General features: G+C 37.0%; 1 protein-coding gene across 3 annotated transcripts in view; it reads left to right on the top strand.

Annotated features, from left to right (window-relative positions):
- The window catches only part of SLC12A6 (solute carrier family 12 member 6), a 96,517-nt gene that overhangs the window by 26,579 nt on the left and 48,525 nt on the right, over positions 1–21,413 (top strand). For 2 of the 3 annotated variants that reach the window (XR_005018642.1, XM_036842126.1), the window contains exon 2: positions 17,745–17,789. The exons of the other annotated variant lie outside the window; for it this stretch is intronic. Coding sequence is in view for 1 of the 2 variants with exons in the window: in XM_036842126.1 (XP_036698021.1) it covers positions 17,745–17,789 (45 nt within the window). In the remaining variant the exon portion in view is untranslated. The remainder of the gene's footprint in view (positions 1–17,744; positions 17,790–21,413) is intronic. 3 annotated transcript variants of the gene reach the window in all.

Raw genomic sequence — 21,413 nt, 5'->3', positions numbered from 1 at the left:
TCTGCTTTCTGTCACTATAGTACATTAGTTTTCATTTTCCATAATTTTATGTGAATGGAATCATACAGTATGTACTTTCTTTTGTCTGACTGCTTTTATAAAACATAACTGAGATTCATCCATCTAGTCAATATCCTTTAAATCCAACTAACATTAAGGTCTTCCTTATTTCTCAGAGTTTAACATTTAGGGCAGTAGCTGAACATGATACAACCCTCTGGACCTCACAGAGGCTTTTTAAAGTGTTGACTTCTTTGCCAAGATTTGAATGTTTTTAGGATTAGTCTGTAACCAGGACTTACTTTTCAGAAAGGGTTCTGGGAAGGTGAAATCTCCCTATCCTTCTGTTACTAATTCCAGCCTGTATCTGCCACTCTTGAGCCAGATGACCCCTGGACCTGATGAACAGTTAGATGCAAGTGAGGCCTGAGCTCTGTGGGAGCTCTATCAGGGAGAGCTGACCCAGGACTTGTTCCTCAGGGCTGGAAGATCCTCAGGGTGAGGATAAGAATGGCAGATCCAGAAAAGAGCTTGGCTTGGTAGAGATCCATGGACTCCCCTAGTGGGGAGAAAGGGAAAGAGGCAGGGACTGCTATCTCCCTATCCCTGAGGATGGGAGATGTAAGGAGACCTGAGAGCCGGGAGCCTTCCTCCTGGGCCTCCACAGAGCTGGCAGCTGGCCTGCTGCCCTGCCCATCTACAGGCGTAGAGGCTGCTTTGTCTTTCTGTTCTCTTGAGACTGCTCCTACCTGTGGTCCTCCAACAATGAAACCTAAGCCCCTCTGAAGTAACAAAGAAAAAGTACTCATCTGGGGAAGCCAGGCAACCAGAAAGAGAAAAAGCACTTAAACAATGCAGTAGACCAACTAAATAGAAATGCCAGAGGAGACAGTAACTTGAATATGAAAATAATAAACAATAGGAGCACTTAAGGAGGTTCAAGTGAAGTACAAAAAAAAAATTATGGAGCAAAAATATGATTTCCCATCTAAATACTTATTACCACCTGACTTTCAATCCATGCACATACACTTTAAAAAAAAATCTCCACTAAAATGTAAGCACAATAAGAGCAGGAATATTTTCTCTTGTATACCTGCTGATCTTTTGTCAATGCCCAATGTCTAGAACACAGTCTTTCACATGGTAAGCACCCAGTACATAATTATCGAATAAAGGAATGAATATGATCATTTAATGGCCTGGAAGAGTCAAAGCCCAGAGCCAAAAATACAAATAGATTGAAAAAAAGTAAGAGACTTGGAGAATAGATTCAGGACACCTAATGTGGCTAATATAATTTACAGAAAAAGGAACAAATGGAAGAGAAGCAGTAATGAAATAAATAAAAAAATTTTTCCTGAGATAAAGAAAGAGTTCATTATGCAGATTGATGTTCCAGGAAAGATCAGTGTTGAAAAAAACACACCTAGGCTTATCCTGGTAAAGTTTTTGAACTCCAGGGATTCATTTTGGAGGCTTCCAGACAGAACATTTATATACCTATAAAGTATAAGGTTCACATCAGAATTCTAATCCACAACACTGGGAATTAGGAGGCAGTGGAAGAGTATCCACAGATTACCAAGAGAAAAAGGCTATAATCAGAAATCGTATTTCCAGTGAAGATATCATCCCCTCTACAAGGGGGAACTATGTCATAAATGTAACTTTAGAGAGTGTATTACCCGCTTAACCTCTCTGAGAATATTTAAGAAAGGTTTTTAACCAAATAAAAATGAAAGGGATAGAAAAAGTGGAAAATGACAGACTCTTTGGGAATGTTATATAAATGCTAAGTAAGGACTCTAATCAAAAGGGACATACTTCAGGGAACAATTCAATAATATTTATAATGTAAAAGTACTAAATAAGTCAAAGCAAAACCTCAAAATTGTGGGAGGAAAAAGAGGTAAGAGCTTTCCAAATGGAGATGAGGAGAGGAAAAAGTGCCAGTGAGCACATTTAAGCACATTAGTCATCAGGGAAATGCACATCAAAACCACAATGAGGTGCCACTTCACATCCACTAGGATGGTTCTGATAAAAAAGATGGACAATAAAAAGTGTTGACAAGGATGTGGAAAAATTGAAACCCTTATATACTTACGGTGGGAACATAAAATGGTGCAACCACTTTGGAAAACAGTTTGGCAGTCCTTCAAGAAGTTAAATATAGAGTTACCATATGATTTTGCATTTCCACTTCTAGGTATATACTCAAAATGAGAATATATGTCCACACAAGAAATAGTACAGGAATGTTCATTGCAGCATTATCCATGATAGCCCCAATGATAGAAACAACCCAAATGTCCACTAAGTGATAAATAGATAAATAAAATGTGGTATATCCATATAATGGGGTATTATCTGGCAGTAAAAACAAATGAAGTACAGATGCGTTGCTACTATACAGAAGAACCTTGAGAACGTTATGCAAAATGAAAGAAGCCAGTCACAAAAGACCACATATGATTTCATTTATATGAAATGCCCAGAATAGGCAAATTTATGGAGACAAAAAAAGTAGATTCGTGGTTGCTGTGGACTGGGCAAGGTGGGAGTGAAATGGAGATTGACTGCTAATGGGTACAGGGATTCTTGGAAGGGGACAGGGGAACCAAAATGTAAAATTAGATTGTGGTGATAGTTGCACAACAATGCGAATATATTAAGAAACATTGAATTGAATACTAAGTGGGTGAATTACATGGTATGTAAAGTGTATCTCAATAAAATGTTTTTAAATAAAGGGACTAAGTACTGATACATGAAACAACTTGCATGAATCTCCAAGGCCTTTTATGCTGAATGAAAGAAGCCAGTCTCAAAATAAAAGATTACATACTGTAAGATTCCATATTTATATATTTTTTTAAATTATAGAAGATCATTACACATTTACTAATAATCAAAACATATATATGTATGTGTTCATGTGTATATTCACATACATACACACTAGAAACAGACTTTTTAAATTGCAGCATGTACAGTAGTTTCTATTTTAATTTCTCTGTATGTTTGAAAATCTAGAAAATGTTAAATTCAGCTTGCATTAAGCAGTTGTCCTTTTACCAATGACGTAAAATCAATAAAGACTCTTAAAATATCAGAAATGTTTACCATATCCTCTTAGTCCCCATAATGCAAAGCTTCAGCTCCTTAGTTCCTTAGCTCCGTAGCTCCTTAGAATTTGAATGTTTGGGTCAATTCCCTTCCCTTTTTGTTAAGGAGGTAGTCTATGTGGTCAGGCCTTATTCTTCCAAAACCATCTTTTATTGTAAAATGAAGAAAACATGAAATATGTTTGTCTACAGTGCATGAAAAATAATTTGGATCATCCATAAAGCCAAAGAAGGACGTAAGGTATCAACGTTCTCTTGAATGTTTGCAACAATCCCCAAACAATCTTTTCCTCTTTGTCACTTCTTGGTGAGATTTTTCTGTGATTTTTAACTGTGTGAGTACTGCCCTCTTCTGTCATTTATACTTTTCTTGGCTAATCAGTTTGTGGATTTGGTCTAAGAAACTGTCTTTATCTTTATACTGTGAGCTTCATTAAATCTGCTTTTTGCTACTATTTTTGCTATCTTCCAAGTGTTATAGACTGCATTAAAATCACAATCATGTTCATCTCAGATGAGCTCTTCAACTTCCAGTGGATTTACTCCCATATATTTTAGAAGAGTTTTAACAAAACTTATTTGTTGAATTAATAGGTTGGTTAATTAAAAGACAATACAAGGCAGTATATACCCAACAGTTCAGAGGAAGATTAAACCTTTTAGAAGATTAAACCTCAGGGTGGGGCTAAGGAAGAAGAAGCATTTGAATTGGGCCTTTGAAAGATAAAGCAGTCAGGTAAGTGGAGACAAAAGAGAGGGAAATTTTCAATGAAAAAGTGATACAAACAAAGATGCATGCATCTAGAATCAAGGCTCAAAGCATTCCAGAGACTGTGGAGCAGGGAGTTCATGACTAGAAACAGCAAATGATAAGGTTAGAGAGGAGTAAACTAGTGCTAGATTATAAAGGGACTCGAAAGCCAGGATTAGGTTTTTTGGAGTTCATCCTATAAGCCAAGGGATTCAGACAAGTAAACCGGGATCTATTTATGGCTGTTTAAGCCATTAGCCTCTGCTGCCACCACCGTTACCACTACTACTCCCAGCCTGAAAATTGACAGTAGGAGCGGGAGACAGAGCCTGCAAAGGCAACACTTTCCTTTCCGTGGAGGGACTTGAATCAGTACCCCACACATGATGTCAGGATATATATAAACAAGAAGTGAGAATGATCGTCTCTTCACAAAATGGTTCGGCACTCCTGGCACTTTAACTTGGAGATCTTTGAAAGTGTTTATATTTTAAACAATAAAGCAACCTGATAAAGGCAGAATTAATAAGGAGGAAAATGCAGGATTGTTTGACGTTAGGAGAATCGGTGGCAGGGAGAATAATTGACTAATTTAATGGTCCAGGCTGTGAAGAATGAGACTCTAAATGGTGGCGGGGCAATGGAAAGAAGAGATTGGTGTGGAAGCCACAATTGACTGGATTTGATGAATGAGAAAGGGGAAGAATCAAAAGTTGGAAACATATATGCTGACTGGTTCTGCGTCTTATCTTACCCACTTTTTAAATCAATTTTTAAAATCTCCTATCAATTAGGTATATATTATATGTTAGGTACAATACATTTATTTATATGTATGGTATTATAGACTAATATTATATACCATTATGTATTAGGTATAATATATACCTAATATTGTATACAGGTATATTATTAGGTGTATATTTCCTATGTTATCTCCAGAACTTCTCAATTAGCTATGTCCTCATTGTCAATCCCTCTGACTAGAATGTCTCCCCTTGTCCATTTTCTCTCACCCATTCTGCTTTTTGATAAACTACCCATCCTTCAAGATTTAGCTCAGTTATCCCCTTGACACCATCCCTGATCACCACTTTATTTTGTTTTCCTTCCTTTTTGATTCCCACAGTATTTGTACCTATACTATAACAATTATTTTTATTTTCATAATTATTTACATATTTCCTCTCAAATCTTGAGAACAAAGGGTTACTCTTTTGGTATCTGTAGTGCCTAGCACAGCACCTGACATAGAGTAAGCATTCAGAGTATTGGTTGAACTAATACTAGTAATAACAACCACCTAGAGACAGACCATGCTAGAGGTGCGTGTTAGCACATGGATAAACTACAGTGGCCTAGTAATGATCATGCCTGCTGATCTCTGATAAATCTGGCATTCATTTCATTTGCATATTGCATTCTTATTTTCTTACCTAAAATACCACTTTTATTTTTAGACTTCCACACAGAGAATTTTAGTTGTTTTTCATCTCCCTTAGATGTCAAAACTTTTCCTGATAGGACCCAACCCTTCCAAGACGATCCCAGACATGTGCCGTGTTTATTCCTCTCCTATGATTTTGAGTTCTCCATGATTTTTAAGGTATTTAAAAGTTTTACTTAAAGCTCCTACTGCCTCAATCCATGTTGCTCTTCTCCTTTGGACCCTTGCAGCACTAAAGGCAATACCACAGGTTATCAGCTCTACCACATTGGGCAAATCATGTCTGTTTTCTGAGCTAGTTTCTTCTGGAACATGGGAATAATTCTTCCTCACAGGGTTGCTGTGCAGGTTTGGTATGATGATAGTAGGAAAATTTCCCTAAATTGAGTCACTTAGAGACTATCTTTATAATCTTTCCATTTTTATGTATCATTTTTGCATTCTTTTTTTTCCTACACTGTCAGTGCTTTTCTGTTTTCCTTTATATAAGAAACTTCATCACCAAATGAAATACCAGCAGTGCTTGCCACTCTATAAATAAAATACAAACTAAAAATAGATGTAATATAAATGATTTTAATCTTGCTAGATACTGTTGCCAAGCAGAGGCTCTGAGCCTGTTAAAAAAGAGATCATTGAGTTTTGAAGAGATGTTACAGATATTCTAGAACAGACATAAGAAAATTCTATTTGATAAACTGCTTCAACTCCCAGGTAACAGGGTTAATGGTAGGGGTGTAGGGAGAAGGTGGAATCACATCCTGATAATCTAAAATCACAGTTATAAAAACCTACCAAGATGTTTAGAACAAATGATTTTAATAAACTTTTAGTGTAAAATTATGATAAATATTTATGAATGCTTGTATTCTTACAGAAGTAATCAAAATATAAAAATAACAAAAGTGAAATAGTGTGGTTACTAAACTTTTTCAAATAGTAAAAATGGAACCATATTTACCATCCTAGGTAGGTGATCTTTATCTCTTCCTAATATCTCTACCCTTTCAGCCCTGACTCTGTCCATAACTGCATGGGCTTTGCTTTACTTTCTCATGCCCAGAGTGGGGGAGGGGTTCTTTTATAGTTTTTAAATTTAATTTGTTTATTTATTTATTTTTGGCTGCGTTGGGTCTTTGTTGCTGCGCACAGCAACTTCTCTAGTTGCGACGAGTGGGGGCTACTCTTCGTTGCGGTGCTCAGGCTTCTCATTGCAGTGGCTTCTCTTGTTACGGAACGCAGACTCTAGGTGTGCAGGCTTCAGTAGTTATGGCATGAGGGCTCAGTAGTTGTGGCTCAGAGGCTCTTGAGTGCAGGCTCAGTAGTTGTGGTGCACAGGCTTAGTTGCTATGCAGTATGTGGGATCTTCTCGGACCAGGGATCGAACCTGTGTACCCTGCATTGGCAGGCGGATTCTTAACTACTGCGCCACCAGGGAAGTCCCTCTTTCATAGTTTTTTATGTTGAATTTGACTCTTCCACCAGATTAGGAGCGTCTTAATGTCAGGAAATATACTCATTCTTTTATTCCTCACAGTATCTAACAGTTTTAGGTGTCTTTAAAACTTACTGAATTAAATTATTATTGTTTGTTTGAGTTGAAGTCATTAATAAACTTGAATGGGGAATGTAGTACAGGCACTCTTGGGTAATTACTATTGTAATTATCTTATCTAAAAATCTCAAATCATGTGTTAATGCATATTTAGTCCAAACTATAAATGTATCAAATTTTGAAATAAGTTGGGTGAATCAAACTATTAATACCATGTGCCCATACAATTTTAAGCCAGTGAACCCAAGGGTTCACCCACATTACTTCTATATTTTCCTCAGTACTATTGTACAATTGCAAAATGTTTAAAGTTCCAGGAAATATCTCCAGCTACCTAAATTCTAATTTTTACCGTGATTATTTGCAGCACTGCAATTTTTATTATTTCTCTTGAGGATCATTCCATGGCTCAGCTCAGTTATCTTTATAATTAAAATTTAATGCGTATCTACCGTCTCTAATCCTCACAGTAATTTTCTGTGGTGTAGTTTTATTCCTGTTGCATAGATAGTAAATTAAGGCTAAGAAATTATATCATTTTCCCAGAGTTACGTGAATAACATGTGGTAGAGCTGGGATCTCACCTGAGCTTTATCTGCTTCCAAATCCTGTGTTGTCTTTTCTTTATACCTCGTGTTTTCTCCGGGACAGCTGCACAGCTATCACAGAGGGCCTCCTTTCACCACCTGCATTACTCATCACCAGCACTGCTCTTCTCCCAGTCTTCCACAGCTCAGAAAATGGCATCTCTGTTCATCTAATTGCTTTGGAAAAAACTTTGACTCCTATCTTTCTCCTCTACCCCATATCCAGTCCATCAGCCTACTAATCTTGTGAATCCTTCCATTGAAACATACCCAGCATCTAATCACTTCTCAGCACCTCCACTACCACCGAGCTGATCCACACTACCATTATCTTTTCTGGGACCATTGTGAAAGCCTTCTGACTATTTTCTACCTCCTCACTTGCCTCCTGCAATCTATTCTCCAGACAGCAGCTAGAGTGGTCACGTTAAAACATAAATCAAAACCTTCCAGTGGCTTTTTAGCTCACTCAAAGGAAAATGGTAAGTCCCTACTATGTCCTACAAGGCCCCATATGATCTGTGCCCCTCCGCCAACACACACATTCATGTCTTATCCCACATCTTCTCACTTTTACCTTGCTCGTCTGTTTGGTAACTTCGCTTCCGTGCTGTTTATTGAACAGGCCAACATGTACCTGCTTCAGGGTCTTTGCACTAACTGTTCCCTCTGCCCGCAATGTTCTTCCTACAGGTATTTGTATGGCTAGAGGCCTCACTTCAAGTTTCTGGTCAAATTATCACATTAGCTGAGAGACCTTTTTTAGATTCAGTGTCTAAACTATAAATAGGCACACAAACCATGCCCCCACTAATCCTCTGTCTTCTTACTCTGCTTTTCTTTTTTGTTTTATAACTCTTATTACTCTTAACACGTATGTTGTTTGTTTATTGTTTGTCTCTTCCCCACTAACATGTAAGCTCTTTGATGGCAGGGATATTGTTACTGCATTTCTAGTAATTAGAACAGTGTTTCACACGTAGAAGTTGCTCAAAAAATATTTACTGAGTAAAAATATGAAAAGAACTACAAATTTTAAAGTAAAATGGACATTAGCTTCGAAAACTAACTCATGAGCTCTCGTTCCAGAAGATATCATCAACCTCTCAGCTTTCACCACCTTCACTACAGTCATGATCATATCTTTCTAAGATTTCTGCAGTAGACTGCTGTTTGTTTCCCCCATGTCTGCTCTTGCTCCCTCCACAATCCACTCTTCAGCCAACAGTCTCCATCTTCTAAAAGGTTAATCAGACCTATCATGCTGCTATTGAAAACCTTCCAACTATTTCATATCATTTTTAGGATAAACTTCACACTCTTTACCATGGTCTGCAATAGTGTAAGATGTATCTGCTACCTAATTTGCTAACCTTTCTTTCTTTCTTTTTTTTAAAACCGCTTTCCTACTCACTGTGTTTTAGCCACGTTAATGTTTCCCAAACACGCCAAGCTTATTCCCATTCTAGGGCCTTTGTGTAGCTACTCTTATGCCCTGATCAGTCTTTGTCCAGATCCTCACATGTTTGTCTCCTTTACATACAAGTCTCATCTTAAAGGTTACCTCCTCAGAAAGATGTTCCCTGTGTACCCAATCCAAAATAGCCTCTCCAAAAAGAAAAAAATAAATAAACAAAATAGCCTCTCCATTCACTCTCCTTAATTTTGGATTAGTGTTATAAAGAAAAGAATCTTGATTATTAATTTTCTTTTATTCTTTTTTTAAAATTAATTTTTATTGGAGTATAGTTGATTGAAATGTTGTTAGTTGCAGGTGTACAGCAAATTGAATCAGTTATACATATACATATACCCACTCTTTTTTGGATTTTTTTCCCATATAGGTCATTGCAGAGTATTGAGTAGAGTTACCTGTGCTATACAGTAGGTTCTTATTAGTTATTTATTTTATATATAGTAGTGTGTATATGTCAATCCCAAGCCCCCAATTTATCCCTCCCCCGCTTTCCCCCTTGGTAACCGTAAGTTTGTTTTCTACATCTGTGACTCTATTTCTGTTTTGTAAAGAAGTTCATTTTAATTTTCTTTTATACTTTATCTTCCCATATCTGCGTGAGAATAGGACATTTGTCTTTTTTTACTTACTGCTCTATCCCTAGCACATAGAACAATGCCTGGGACTTATTAATCACTCAAATATTTGAACTGATGGATGGTTGAATGAAACTTTATAATAGTCATCTGGGGCCCTTCATAAATCTGCAGAATCTCAGCCTCCTCCCATGAGATCAAGTCGTTAGGGTTAGTTATGTGACCCAGGGATTTGTAGTTTAACAAATATTCTAGATGATTCTTTTGACTAGGCAAATCTGGAAAATACTGATTTAATGGGAGTATTACAGAGTGAATGAATGAGTAAATGGGAGTGATGGTTCAGGGAGTTCTCTTTTAACCTTAGTATATTGATATGAATTAGTTGAACATTTCCCAAAGTATATACCATAGAACACTAATTACACAAGATGTTTGGTGAAAAGCAAGGTATCTCTTCTGATATATTTAGGAATGCTGAATATTATATTCTTCTTTGGAGATTAGTTAGGTAGCCATTAGCATATTGGAGGGTCTGAGAAATTAAACATTATAAAAATCTACTTGACTATTAAATAGATTTGCCAAATTTACTTAACATTCCTGCTCCAAATCATTTTCTTCCCAAACCCCTATTAATAATAAGGAATATGCACCATACATGAAGTACAGTCCATGGTTCAGTGCTGCTACCCCTGCTTATTCTCTCCTTGGGTAGCTGTCTACGCAAATCATTTACATGGCAGATAGTTTGGACTAAACTATAAATCCCAGCAGAAACTATCTTTTTTTTTTTTTTTTAATTTTATTTATTTATTTATTTTTAAAATTTTATTTATTTATTTATTTATGGCTGTGTTGGGTCTTCGTTTCTGTGCGAGGGCTTCCTCTAGTTGCGGCAAGTGGGGGCCACTCTTCATCGCGGTGCGCGAGCCTCTCATTATCGCGGCCTCTCTTGTTGCGGAGCACAGGCTCCAGACGCGCAGGCTCAGCAACTGTGGCTCACGGGCCTAGTCTCTCCGCAGCATGTGGGATCTTCCCAGACCAGGGCTCGAACCCGTGTCCCCTGCATTGGCAGGCAGATTCTCAACCACTGCGCCACCAGGGAAACCCAGAAACTATCTTTTTTTGACAGATACGTCTAAATACCTTTTAAAAATTATATTCCTATTATATTAAAAGTTCAAATAAGGATCTTTTGACTTCCCTTTATGGGGTAGGCTTGAAGCATAAATAACTAATGATTTAATAACTTTTTGTATGCAGTGCTTTACATTTCCATCTTATTGCTTAATTACTTTGCCTAAAATTGCCTGATTTTCTTCACCCATCTATTTACTTAAACCCAGTTACTCACATGTGAATTTTCTTAGGTCTGTCTAGTTTCATTGCAGTCAGTTCAAAATCTATGTAAGGAGGATAAGCTTTTCCGATTTTACCTTATTTCAACTTGTTTTCCCTCTTAAGTTTCCCACCAAAATTAGAACCTACTCATAATAGAGAGGCAGAATCTAATAAATGTGAATGTTAGAGTAATTGTCTTTGGTTCCATCTTTAATCATCTTTGCCTAATTCCGAGTCACAATGGCTTCTTAAGATGCTGCTTTGGTTTTTTTAAAGTTGGAGTCCAGAAAATTAGAAATGTGTTAAGACTGGTGATTTCAGGTATTTGGTATCTTTCTTTGTTTTTAAATTTTATTTATTTATTTATTTATTTATTTATTGGTTGCATTGGTTCTTCGTTGCTGCACGCGGGCTTTCTCTAGTTGTGGCTTGCAGGCTCTAGAGCGCAGGCTTAGTAGTTGTGGTGCACCGGCTTAGTTGCTCCACAGCATGTGGGATCTTTCCGGACCAGGGCTCAAACCCGTGTCCCCTGCATTGGCAGGCGGATTCTTAACCACCGCACCACCAGGGAAGTCCTGGTATCTTTAAATAGTTTTTGTAGTATGTCTAGATAATATAGACAGTAGCATAATAAGCTAATTGTCCTGATGTATATGCCCTTGGTCATGCCTACTTCTTTTTCTAAATGTTTAGGCAACTGTTTCCACTATTGATTGCATTATTTTAATGAAATTACTGATCTATCTTTAATGAAGACTTAAACCTTTTACACTGAGTTTTAGATGCAAGATATAGGCTAGCTTTATTTGCTTCAAATTCTCTGCCAAGAATAGTAGATGAAGCGATTATCAAAGGAAATTCAGAAAAAGACTATTGCTATGGGGAAACTAAGGAAGATAATAAGGCTCTTCAGAAAAACTTTTTTTTTTTTTTCAGAAAAACTTTTTATAGAGGCAGTTTTGCAAGTGAATACCACCCACAATCATTTTTTTCTCTCTGTGCTCCAAGGCACATGGCAAGAAATTAAATAAAATTTCTGTTCTTTACCGTTTGCCCAGGATAAACTAAATATATTGAGCAAGTGCCCATTTTGTAAAACTACCATATCATTACTGTTACAAGGAAATAGTTTCAGTTCATTTTTCCGATGGCATTTACCTGTTGTGAAAAGGTGTTATGTTTCTGTTTTTAATTTGAACTACCATTTTGCCTGTAGAGTATCACAGGCTTTTGTATATAATCTGGTTGTATTATGACCTAGGAGTGGCTTAATTTAGGAAGGCCATCAAAGGGTTAAAATAGTCACATTATTGGCACATTGTTCCCATTACAGGAAGTAATTTGGTTAAAACAGGTATCCTTTTGAGTAATATTTAGGACAACTCCCAGTATTAGGCAAACTTGGGTGTGCCCTCATTAGTGACACAGGCAGGAAAAATGTTAAGTGGGAGAGTTCAGACATAGGACAACAGAAAGGTGCCCAGACACATCTCAGAGCACTGTTATCATGTTGAATACACAATTTGGATTGCAGCCCAGAAACGCCCTTCAACTTAAAGCCATTTACCAATTGTGATTTTTTATAGGCATGGCTAGTTTCATCCTGGTGGGTTCATGACCTTAAATTTGCCCTTGTTTCAGCTTTTACATGTATTAATGAAGCATTTATTTGCAGGTCCTTGAGGTTAGTCTTCATATAACCAAATAAGTATCAGGTAAAGATTGCCCTGCGTTCCTTTAATTATTAATAAATGAAAAAACTTGTGAGGAACTATACAGTAGACTTATTTCTACTCATCTCAAATACATTCGCCCCTCGGAATCCAGGTGGGTTTGGTTCCAGGACGTCCCCCCGCACCCTTGAATACCAAAATCTGCAGATGCTCAAATCCCTTATATAAAATGGCGTAGTACGGTAGGCCCTCCAAATCCATGGGTTCCACACCCCCGGAAACAGAGGACTGACTGTATAGGAGGGTGTTCAAGGAAGAGTCCTGGCTTGACTAGAAAATGCACATACATCATGTATGCACAGCTCAGAAGGCAAGGAAATATATAGTAAAGAAGGTGGTAATTCTGGTCTTCCCTGGTGGCGCAGTGGTTAAGAATCTGCCTGCCAATGCAGGGGGACATGGGTTCGAGCCCTGGTCCGGGAAGATCCCACATGCCGCAGAGTAACTAAGCCCATGCGCCACAACTACTGAGCCTGCGCTCTAGAACCCGTGAGCCACAACTACTGAGCCCGTGTGCCACAACTACTGAAGCCCACGCTCCTAGAGCCTGTGCTCCTCAACAAGAGAAGCCACCGCAATGAGAAGCCCGCGCGCCGCAACTGGAGAAAAGCCCTCACGCAGTGATGAAGACCCAATGCAGCCAAAAATAAATAAATAAATAAATAAAATTTTTTAAAGATAGTAGCCCTGAAAAAGTTAATAAAAGAAAAAAAAAAGAAGAAGATGGTAATTCTTTTTAAGAAAAAAAGTCATTTATATACCCCCCTCTAAAATCATACCTATTCTGTCTATCTGAGATGTTTTTCTGTTTTTTTTCATAGATACATTCCCTGGCAATTCCAGATAACTTGTTTTAGGCTATTGTACTTTATTTTAGAGCAAGAAAAATTAGAATTACAGAGTATTGAGAAACACGAACATAGGTTCTCAAACATAAAGACTGTATCTCCAACCTTTCTCTTTTGTCAGTAGTGTGATATGTCTTTGGTCACTCATTAACCCAAGCATTCTTCTCAACTTTAGATGTTAAAATCCAAGGTTCTCAACTTTGTTCTGAAAGCACACCTGAGAGATAAAGGCGTTCCCATTAGTGACAGTATCTGGGAATCAGAATCTTGAGAAGGATATAGTTTTAGGGAGAAGAATAGATGATGCTGATAACTCTCCTGCAACTTTGCCTTTGGAATCACTAGAGTAGATCTAGATGATGACCAAGTTTCTTCTGGTTCTGAAATTATATGATTCTTTCTGTACTCTTCCTTTCATGTTATTATGTACCTGTTTCTCTATAATGATAGGGCCCAATTTTCCCCCTACAGGAGGGGGCGGAGAGAGAGAGCGATCTAATACATTAACATGCTATAGAACTGTTAGTCCTACTTTTGTCTTATGTTCAAGAACAACCCATATTCTTTATTTAGATAGGAAATAAAACTAGTTTAAATTAAAAACTGGGAATTCACTTTCCTAGTATGTTGGGGAAAATATCTTTTAAAAATTTGGAATTTCTCTTTTTTAAAACCAAATTAAGATGAAGAAAATCTTCTAAAAATATATCATTAAATGCTCACATAGCATTTAAAACTTTAGTTGTAGGAATCAGGTTTTTACCTTATTTCTTCCACTATAATATAGACTATATACATCAGAAATCAGAATTTGTTTAGTATTCTGATTGGTTCTTTCTGTCTGGGATGCTTAAAGTGTTTAATTTAATTATATATATTTATATATTTTATATTTAGAAACACCATGGAAAATGTTATTTGAATTTTGTTTCAAATAGTAATTTTTTATCTTTTTTATATCTTGGACCTCTTTGGCAGTCTTTAAACCTGCTTAAAGCTAGCAGCCCCTCTAATAACTACCATAATTGCAAAGTAGTGTGGAACCTAAAAGATATTATGAGATATATGCAACAACTATAATGTGATAGGAAAATATCAGATATTTGTTGTTGACAAAATCACTGGTACTTTTATGTAATTTGTTGCCTACATCATATTTGGAGAAAATACTAAACTTCAATTAGAGGTTAGTGAAAATGAGGATGTAATTTTTTTCCCATTGTTCATAGACCCCCAGTCTAAAATTATTTTTATTCCTTAAACACATTCAAGGAATCCAGATGTAATCCTCAGTATCTCAAGAGATTTACTCTTTTTTTAAAAAATTTATTTATTTATTCATTTATTTTTGGCAGCATTGGGTCTTTGTTGCTGCGTGTGGGCTTTCTCTAGTTGCGGCGAGTGGGGGCTACTCTTCGTTGCAGTGTGTGGGCTTCTCATTACGGTGGTTTCTCTTGTTGAGGAGCATGGGCTCTAGGCGTGCGGGTTTCAGTAGTTGTGGCACGTGGGCTCAGTAGTTGTGGTTCACGGGCTCTAGAGCACAGGCTCAGTAGTTGTGGCGCACGGACTTAGCTGCTCCGTGGCATGTGGGATCTTCCCAGACCAGGGCTTGAACCCGTGTCCCCTGCATTGGCAGGCAGATTCTTAACCACTGCGCCACCAGGGAAGCCCAAGATTTACTCTCTGAGGAAAGTGCAGCTCAGAGTCTTTTCCATATTTAGCCCTTAATGCTTTCCAAGCCTTTAAAATAAGCAAGTGGTTGGTCGTTAAATGGCGACTGTCAGTATCTCTTGGATTAGGAACTTGGTTTATTGTCACTAATTTTATTATAGATTACTGAAGAAAGAGATATTTATAAAAGCCAGTTTAGTCATTTTATCTTAAACTCAAATCAGAACATATCTGCTAGTAGTAATGAGTGCTTTACTATGTCTTGACTTGCCACTGCTATGGCCACATGTTCCTTTGTCATTAAAAAGAAAATGTAATTCATGTCATAGGCCCTGAATCATCCTTCTACTTTATGGAACTAATATTGCTTGGCCAAATTTATGTGATTATTTGTTTAACTTTTTATTGTAATAAAATATATATAACACAAAATTTGCCATTTTAACCATTTTTTAGTGCACAATTCAGTGACAGTAATTATATTCACAATGTTGTACAACCATGACCACTATTTCCGAAATTTCTCATCACCCCAAACAGAAACTCTGTTCTCTGTTGACCTAAATAAAGAGGTAAACTTGAGGCAAGCTGGAAAAGATGAATTTATTCAGGAATAGCAGAGGAATTGCAATTTGGGGCAAGCAAACTGTAGCAAGCTACAGGTGAGTCTGGTGAAAGTTTGGGGTAGGTTGTATTTATGGTCAGGGAATGTAAAGAGGGGAGAGTTCAGTTTGAGTCAGTTAAAATCAAAAACAAACAGAGACCAACCTTGAAAACTTCCTGAGCAGACAGAATCAGTCTAGTCACACAAACAAAGCTCAGTTCAGCCCACTTTGTGAGACTAACCCAACCTGGGCCATCTCTTATTCATGCTTCTGGCAAAACTTACCAAGTTTGATATGAGACAACCTCTGATCAACCCCCCCATCATCTGAGAAAATTTTGTTTCTATAAATCAGGCATTTATGGGAAATCAGCCTCTTAGTTCAGTTTTGTCTTCCTGAGGGCACATGGATGAGACTCGCCATTTTATATCCTCCAGTTCTATTTTAGAAAATTTTTTACAACTTATTAAGCAATAACATCCCACTCCCCATTTCCCCCCCGCACCCCCCAGCCCCTGGTAACCTCTAACCTACTTTCTGTCTCTATAAGTTTGCCGATTTACCTTTTCTAGATATTTCATATAAATGGAATCATACAGTATTTGTTCTGCTTCTGGCTTATTTCCCATAGTGTGATATTTTCAAGGTTTATGCATGTTGTAGCATGTATCCGAACTTGATTCCTTTTTATGGCTGAATAATATCCCATTGTATATATATATAGATCTTCTTCGACTTACAGTAGGGTTACGTCCTGATAAACCCTTCCTAAATTGAAAATATTAAGTCGAAGTGCATTTACTACACGTAACCTACTGAACGTCATAGCTTAGTCTAGCCTACCTTAAACATGCTCAGAACACTTATATTAGCCTACAGTTGGGCAAAATCATCTATCACAAAGACTATTTTATAACAAAGTGTTGAATATCTCATGTAATTTATTGAATACTGGAAGCAGAGAACAGAACGGTTGTAATGGCTGTTTATCCTCCTGATTGCGTGGCTCACTGGGAGCTGCGGCTCGCTGCGCTGCCCAGCATCACAAGAGAGTATTGTACTGCAAACCACTAACCTAGGAAAAGATCAAAATTCAAAATCCAGGGACTTCCCTGGCGGTCCAGTGATTAAGACTGCGCTTCCAAAGTGAGAGAGTGGCGTGGACACATATACACTACCAAACGTAAAATAGATAGCTAGTGGGAAGCAACCGCATAGCACAGGGAGATCAGCTCTGTGCTCTGTGACCACCTAGAGGGGTGGGATAGGGAGGGTGGGAGGGAGGGAGATGCAAGAGGGAAGAGATATGGGAACATATGTAACTGATTCACTTTGTTATAAAGCAGAAACTAACACACCATTGTAAAGCAATTATACTCCAATAAAGATGTTAAAAAAAAAAAAAAAAAAAAAGACTGCGCTTCCACTGCGGGGTGCAAGGGTTCGATCCCTGGTTGGAGAAATGACATACCGCATGCTGTGCGGCGCAGCCAAAAAAAAAAAAAAGTATATATGTGTATACATATGTGTATATATGTATACATATATGTGTGTATATATTCACAATCCAAAGTATGGTTTCAACTGAATGCATATTGCTTTTGCACCATCATAAAACCGAAAAATCTTAAGTCAAACCATCTTATCAGGGACCATCTGTACCACATTTTGTTTATCCATTCATCTTTGGAGGACACTTGGATTATTTCCACCTTTTGACTGTTGTGAATAATGCTGCTGTAAACATTGTTGTACAAGTATCTGAGTCCCTGTTAGCAATTTTTTTGGGTGTATACCATGGGTCACATTGTAATTCTGTTGTTTTATTTTTTGAGGAAGCTGTGGGATTATTTTTTTATAATAGTTCTATTTTTAATATCCTTATTTTAATGTTTCTTGAGCATCATAAATTTTTCTTTTTTTTTGCTTATTTCCTTGGTTGACTTTTGTTGCTGATTTTTAAGAAATTATTTGTTTTGGTCATTCATTTTTCTTTTCTTTTCAATTGTTTGTTTTTCAGACCCGAGTCAGAACTCCATCACAGGGGAGCACAGCCAGCTGTTAGGTATAGTATTCCTGTGGGAACTGACTTTCTCTAAAGTTACCCTTTTCCTGCTTATACTAAGAGACATTACTCCCTTCTCTAATTCTATTTTCTGTACCCATTTTCTACTTTTCACTCCTCAGCTTTTTTTCTTGCTGTTTCTATTCCCAACTTGGTAAGTTTTAGGAATCTACTTCTGCAGTTGATTGTGAAGACTCAATTTAGTTACATTAAAAAGTAATTTTACATGGTCTGTGGTTTAAAAAAAGGTCTGTAAGAGTTAGAGCTTCTTTTTTCCAAGATAATTTTGAAAAGAAGATATAATATTCTATAATATCTTGTGATCACCTTCATTTTCATTCCTGAAAGCACGACATTCAGCGAGCCAAAGAAATTGATGTTCCAGTCCTTATCTGTGAAATAAATTATGGAAATGAATTGATTTCTTCTAGGTATCACTTATTTAAATTGCACTAAGCTTGTAATTTGACAAGAATTCCACATCTCAGAACTGATGAGTTTTTTAAATATAAAAATAAAACATACTCTGGTGAGGAATTCAGACAATACAAAAAGTACATATAAAAAAAAGGAAAGGTCTTCTAAAGTATGTCTTCTCCCCACAGCCTCACTTCTACTCCCCCAAGGTACTTGCTATTGACACTTTCTTGTGAATTCTTATAGAAATTTTTTATTACACATTTTTATATTATATACTATGACTATCTTTCTTCCTTTTTCTATCAGTGGAGTTATACTATACAGACTGTTCTGTGATTTCCTTTTTTTCACTTAATATTTTATCTTGGACATCCCATATCAGGACATAAAGATTTGCCTCATGTCTTTGTTTGTAGTAGAATAGAATTTCATTTATTCCTACACTGTAATTTTATTCATGAGCATTTAAGTTATTTCAAGGTGTTTTACTGTTACAAATTATGTTGCAATGAACATCTTGTGCATATATCCTTGCATTCTCATTGCCAGTATATTTTTAGGATAAATTCCTAACAGTGGGATTCCCCGGTCAAAAGGTACATATATTTTCAAGAAGATATATCAACTTATACCCACCAATGAAGAATGTGGAAGCATACGCAGCTCCCTATCATCAAAAGTAGATATTATCAATCTTAAAATTTTTTCTTTAACTAGTAGGTGAAAATGGCATCTCTAGTTCTTATTTGTACCTCTTTAATTATGAGTGAGTTAAGTACTTTTAAATATATTAACAGCTATTTCATGTGTCTTTTGATTTGATGTTTACTTTGATTTATGCATTGTTGAACTTTTGATGGTTAGAATATATGCAGAGCAGCTGTGGGAAATATAAGCTATCAAAAAGTCCAAAATAGAGAAAGTACTTGACTTGTTTGCTTATTATAGGTTCAGAGTATTAGTTGAAACTGGGATACTCCTTTTTTGTTCTTTCTATGTTAAGGACTTAAGTTTCTGGTCTTAATTCTCATTCCTTTGAGTGAGTTTATGTGCTGGAACACTGACACCTTAGGCACTCAATAAATATTTGTTAAGTAAATGGTTTGACATGAACACGTAGCTAGAATTGTGATCACCAGGGTCTTAACTTTGTGGTATTGAGGCTGTCACTATTCTCTTTTATATATATATATATTTTTTTAATTTATTTATTTATATTATTTATTTATTTTTGGCTGCGTTGGGTCTTCGTTGCTGCGCGCGGGCTTTCTCTAGTTGTGGTGAGCGGGGGCTACTCTTCATTGCAGTGCGCGGGCTTCTCATTGTGGTGGCTTCTCTTGTTGCGGAGCACGGGCTCTAGGCACGCGGGCTTCAGTAGTTGTGGCTCGCAGGCTTCATTGTTCTGTGGCATGTGGGAACTTCCCAGACCAGGGCTCGAACCCATGTCCCCTGCATTGGCAGGCAGATTCTTAACCACTGTGCCACCAGGGAAGCCCCTGTCTTTTTTATATTTTTATATTGGATAGTTTATTTAAACTGTTCAGAATTCGTCTTCTCTGTATAAAAATTTCATATTTGGACCAGGAATGGTTAAGATTTCATCGAAAGATTTTGGTAGATTTCCCCCTACACTGTTAAATTGCTTCTGTCTCTGATACATGCCTGATAGGTAGAGATGTTTGGAGAGTGGTTCATCGTCTGAGCAGGAACACGTGTGTAATGGAGGGAGGGAAGGACTTAGTTAATGAAATGGACAGTCAGAGGAGTTGGTACTGTTCCAGTGTTACTAAGCTGGGTTTTGTTTCCAATTAAGCACTTGTAGTAAAAGATAGTAGATTAACTAATTGTAGGCAAAAAAAAATAGTATGTGATCTTGAAGAATTCTCTCAGTCAGTATTAGCTAAAAACCCTAGTATTTACAAAGAGACTACTCCAGACATTAATCTCATTTGGCAACCTACAATTGCATTCACTTTTAAATAAACCTGGGGATATATCCAGTTTAGGTAAGTTCATCCTGCTACCCTGTCTGTCTCCTAGGTTCATTAAGTCAAATTATATTCTCCTTTTTTCTCATGCTGTTAATAACTGTCATCCTCTGTCTCCCATCCTAAGTACATTTAACTACAGCCTCAGAATCCTTACTGGTTTATTTTTTACTTTTTAATCAATTTATTTATTTCTGGCCACGCCACGCTGCTTGTGGGATCTTAGTTCCCCCACCAGGGGTTGAACCCGTGCCCTCGGCAATGAACGTGAGGCGTCCTAACCACTGGACCTCCGGGGAATTCCCCTTACTGGTTTATTTTTAAAAATATGGAGTTTGCAAAAGAGTGAAAGATAATTTTTGTTATATTTTCTAATCACCTTATAGTTCCTCAGAAAAAACTTTGGTAGCTTGAATTAAAATCTTGCCAGATTCTGTAAAAACCTCATTTAGGATAATTTGGCCCAGTAGTTGAAAAACTGCTTCAGTTGCCTTGCCTGCTAAAGGGAGTTTATAATAGGATCTTTTAAACCTTCTAAATGCTTTTCTTTTCCTGTCAGCAGAGTGAAGTTATTTTATTGTATCTACTGTTCCCACTGACTCATCAGATCTCTTGCAAAACTCAGGGTCAGGCTGAGGAGATGTATAGAAGGGTGAAACTCAGTCATGATGAAGAATTAAGCTGTAGGCTTATGATTTATGAACTTTTATGTGTGTATGTGTGTATAATTTTCAATTTAAAACATTTTAGAAAGCAAGCAAGCAAATGAACAGTGGGCACTGGCATTTTTACAATTTTTACCAAACATTCAAGGAAAAATCATCTCACTCTTATACAGTTTCTCTCAAGGAACAGAAAAACAAGTAAACACTCCCCAGCTCAGTTTGAGACTTGCATAACCTTGATACCAAAACTTAACAATGACAGTATGAGAACAGTATAGGCAAATTTTACTTATGAACACAGATACAAATATCCTAAATGAAATATTTGCAATTTGAATCAAGCAATATACAGTTGACCCTTACAATGTGGGTTTGAACTTCACTGGTCCTCTTATACTTGTATTTTTTTCAATAGTAAATCCTACAGTAATACACAATCCCTGGTTGGTTGAACCTGCGGATGTAGAGGAGGAACCTCAGATACGGAGGGTCAACTATAAGTTATACTTCGATTAACCCCCAGCATTATTCAGGGGTCAACTGTATTTTTA

The sequence above is a fragment of the Balaenoptera musculus genome, chromosome 2, assembly GCF_009873245.2.
Source record: "Balaenoptera musculus isolate JJ_BM4_2016_0621 chromosome 2, mBalMus1.pri.v3, whole genome shotgun sequence".
Taxonomy (NCBI): Eukaryota; Metazoa; Chordata; class Mammalia; order Artiodactyla; family Balaenopteridae; genus Balaenoptera; species Balaenoptera musculus.
This window is presented reverse-complemented; position numbering and strand designations above follow the sequence as displayed.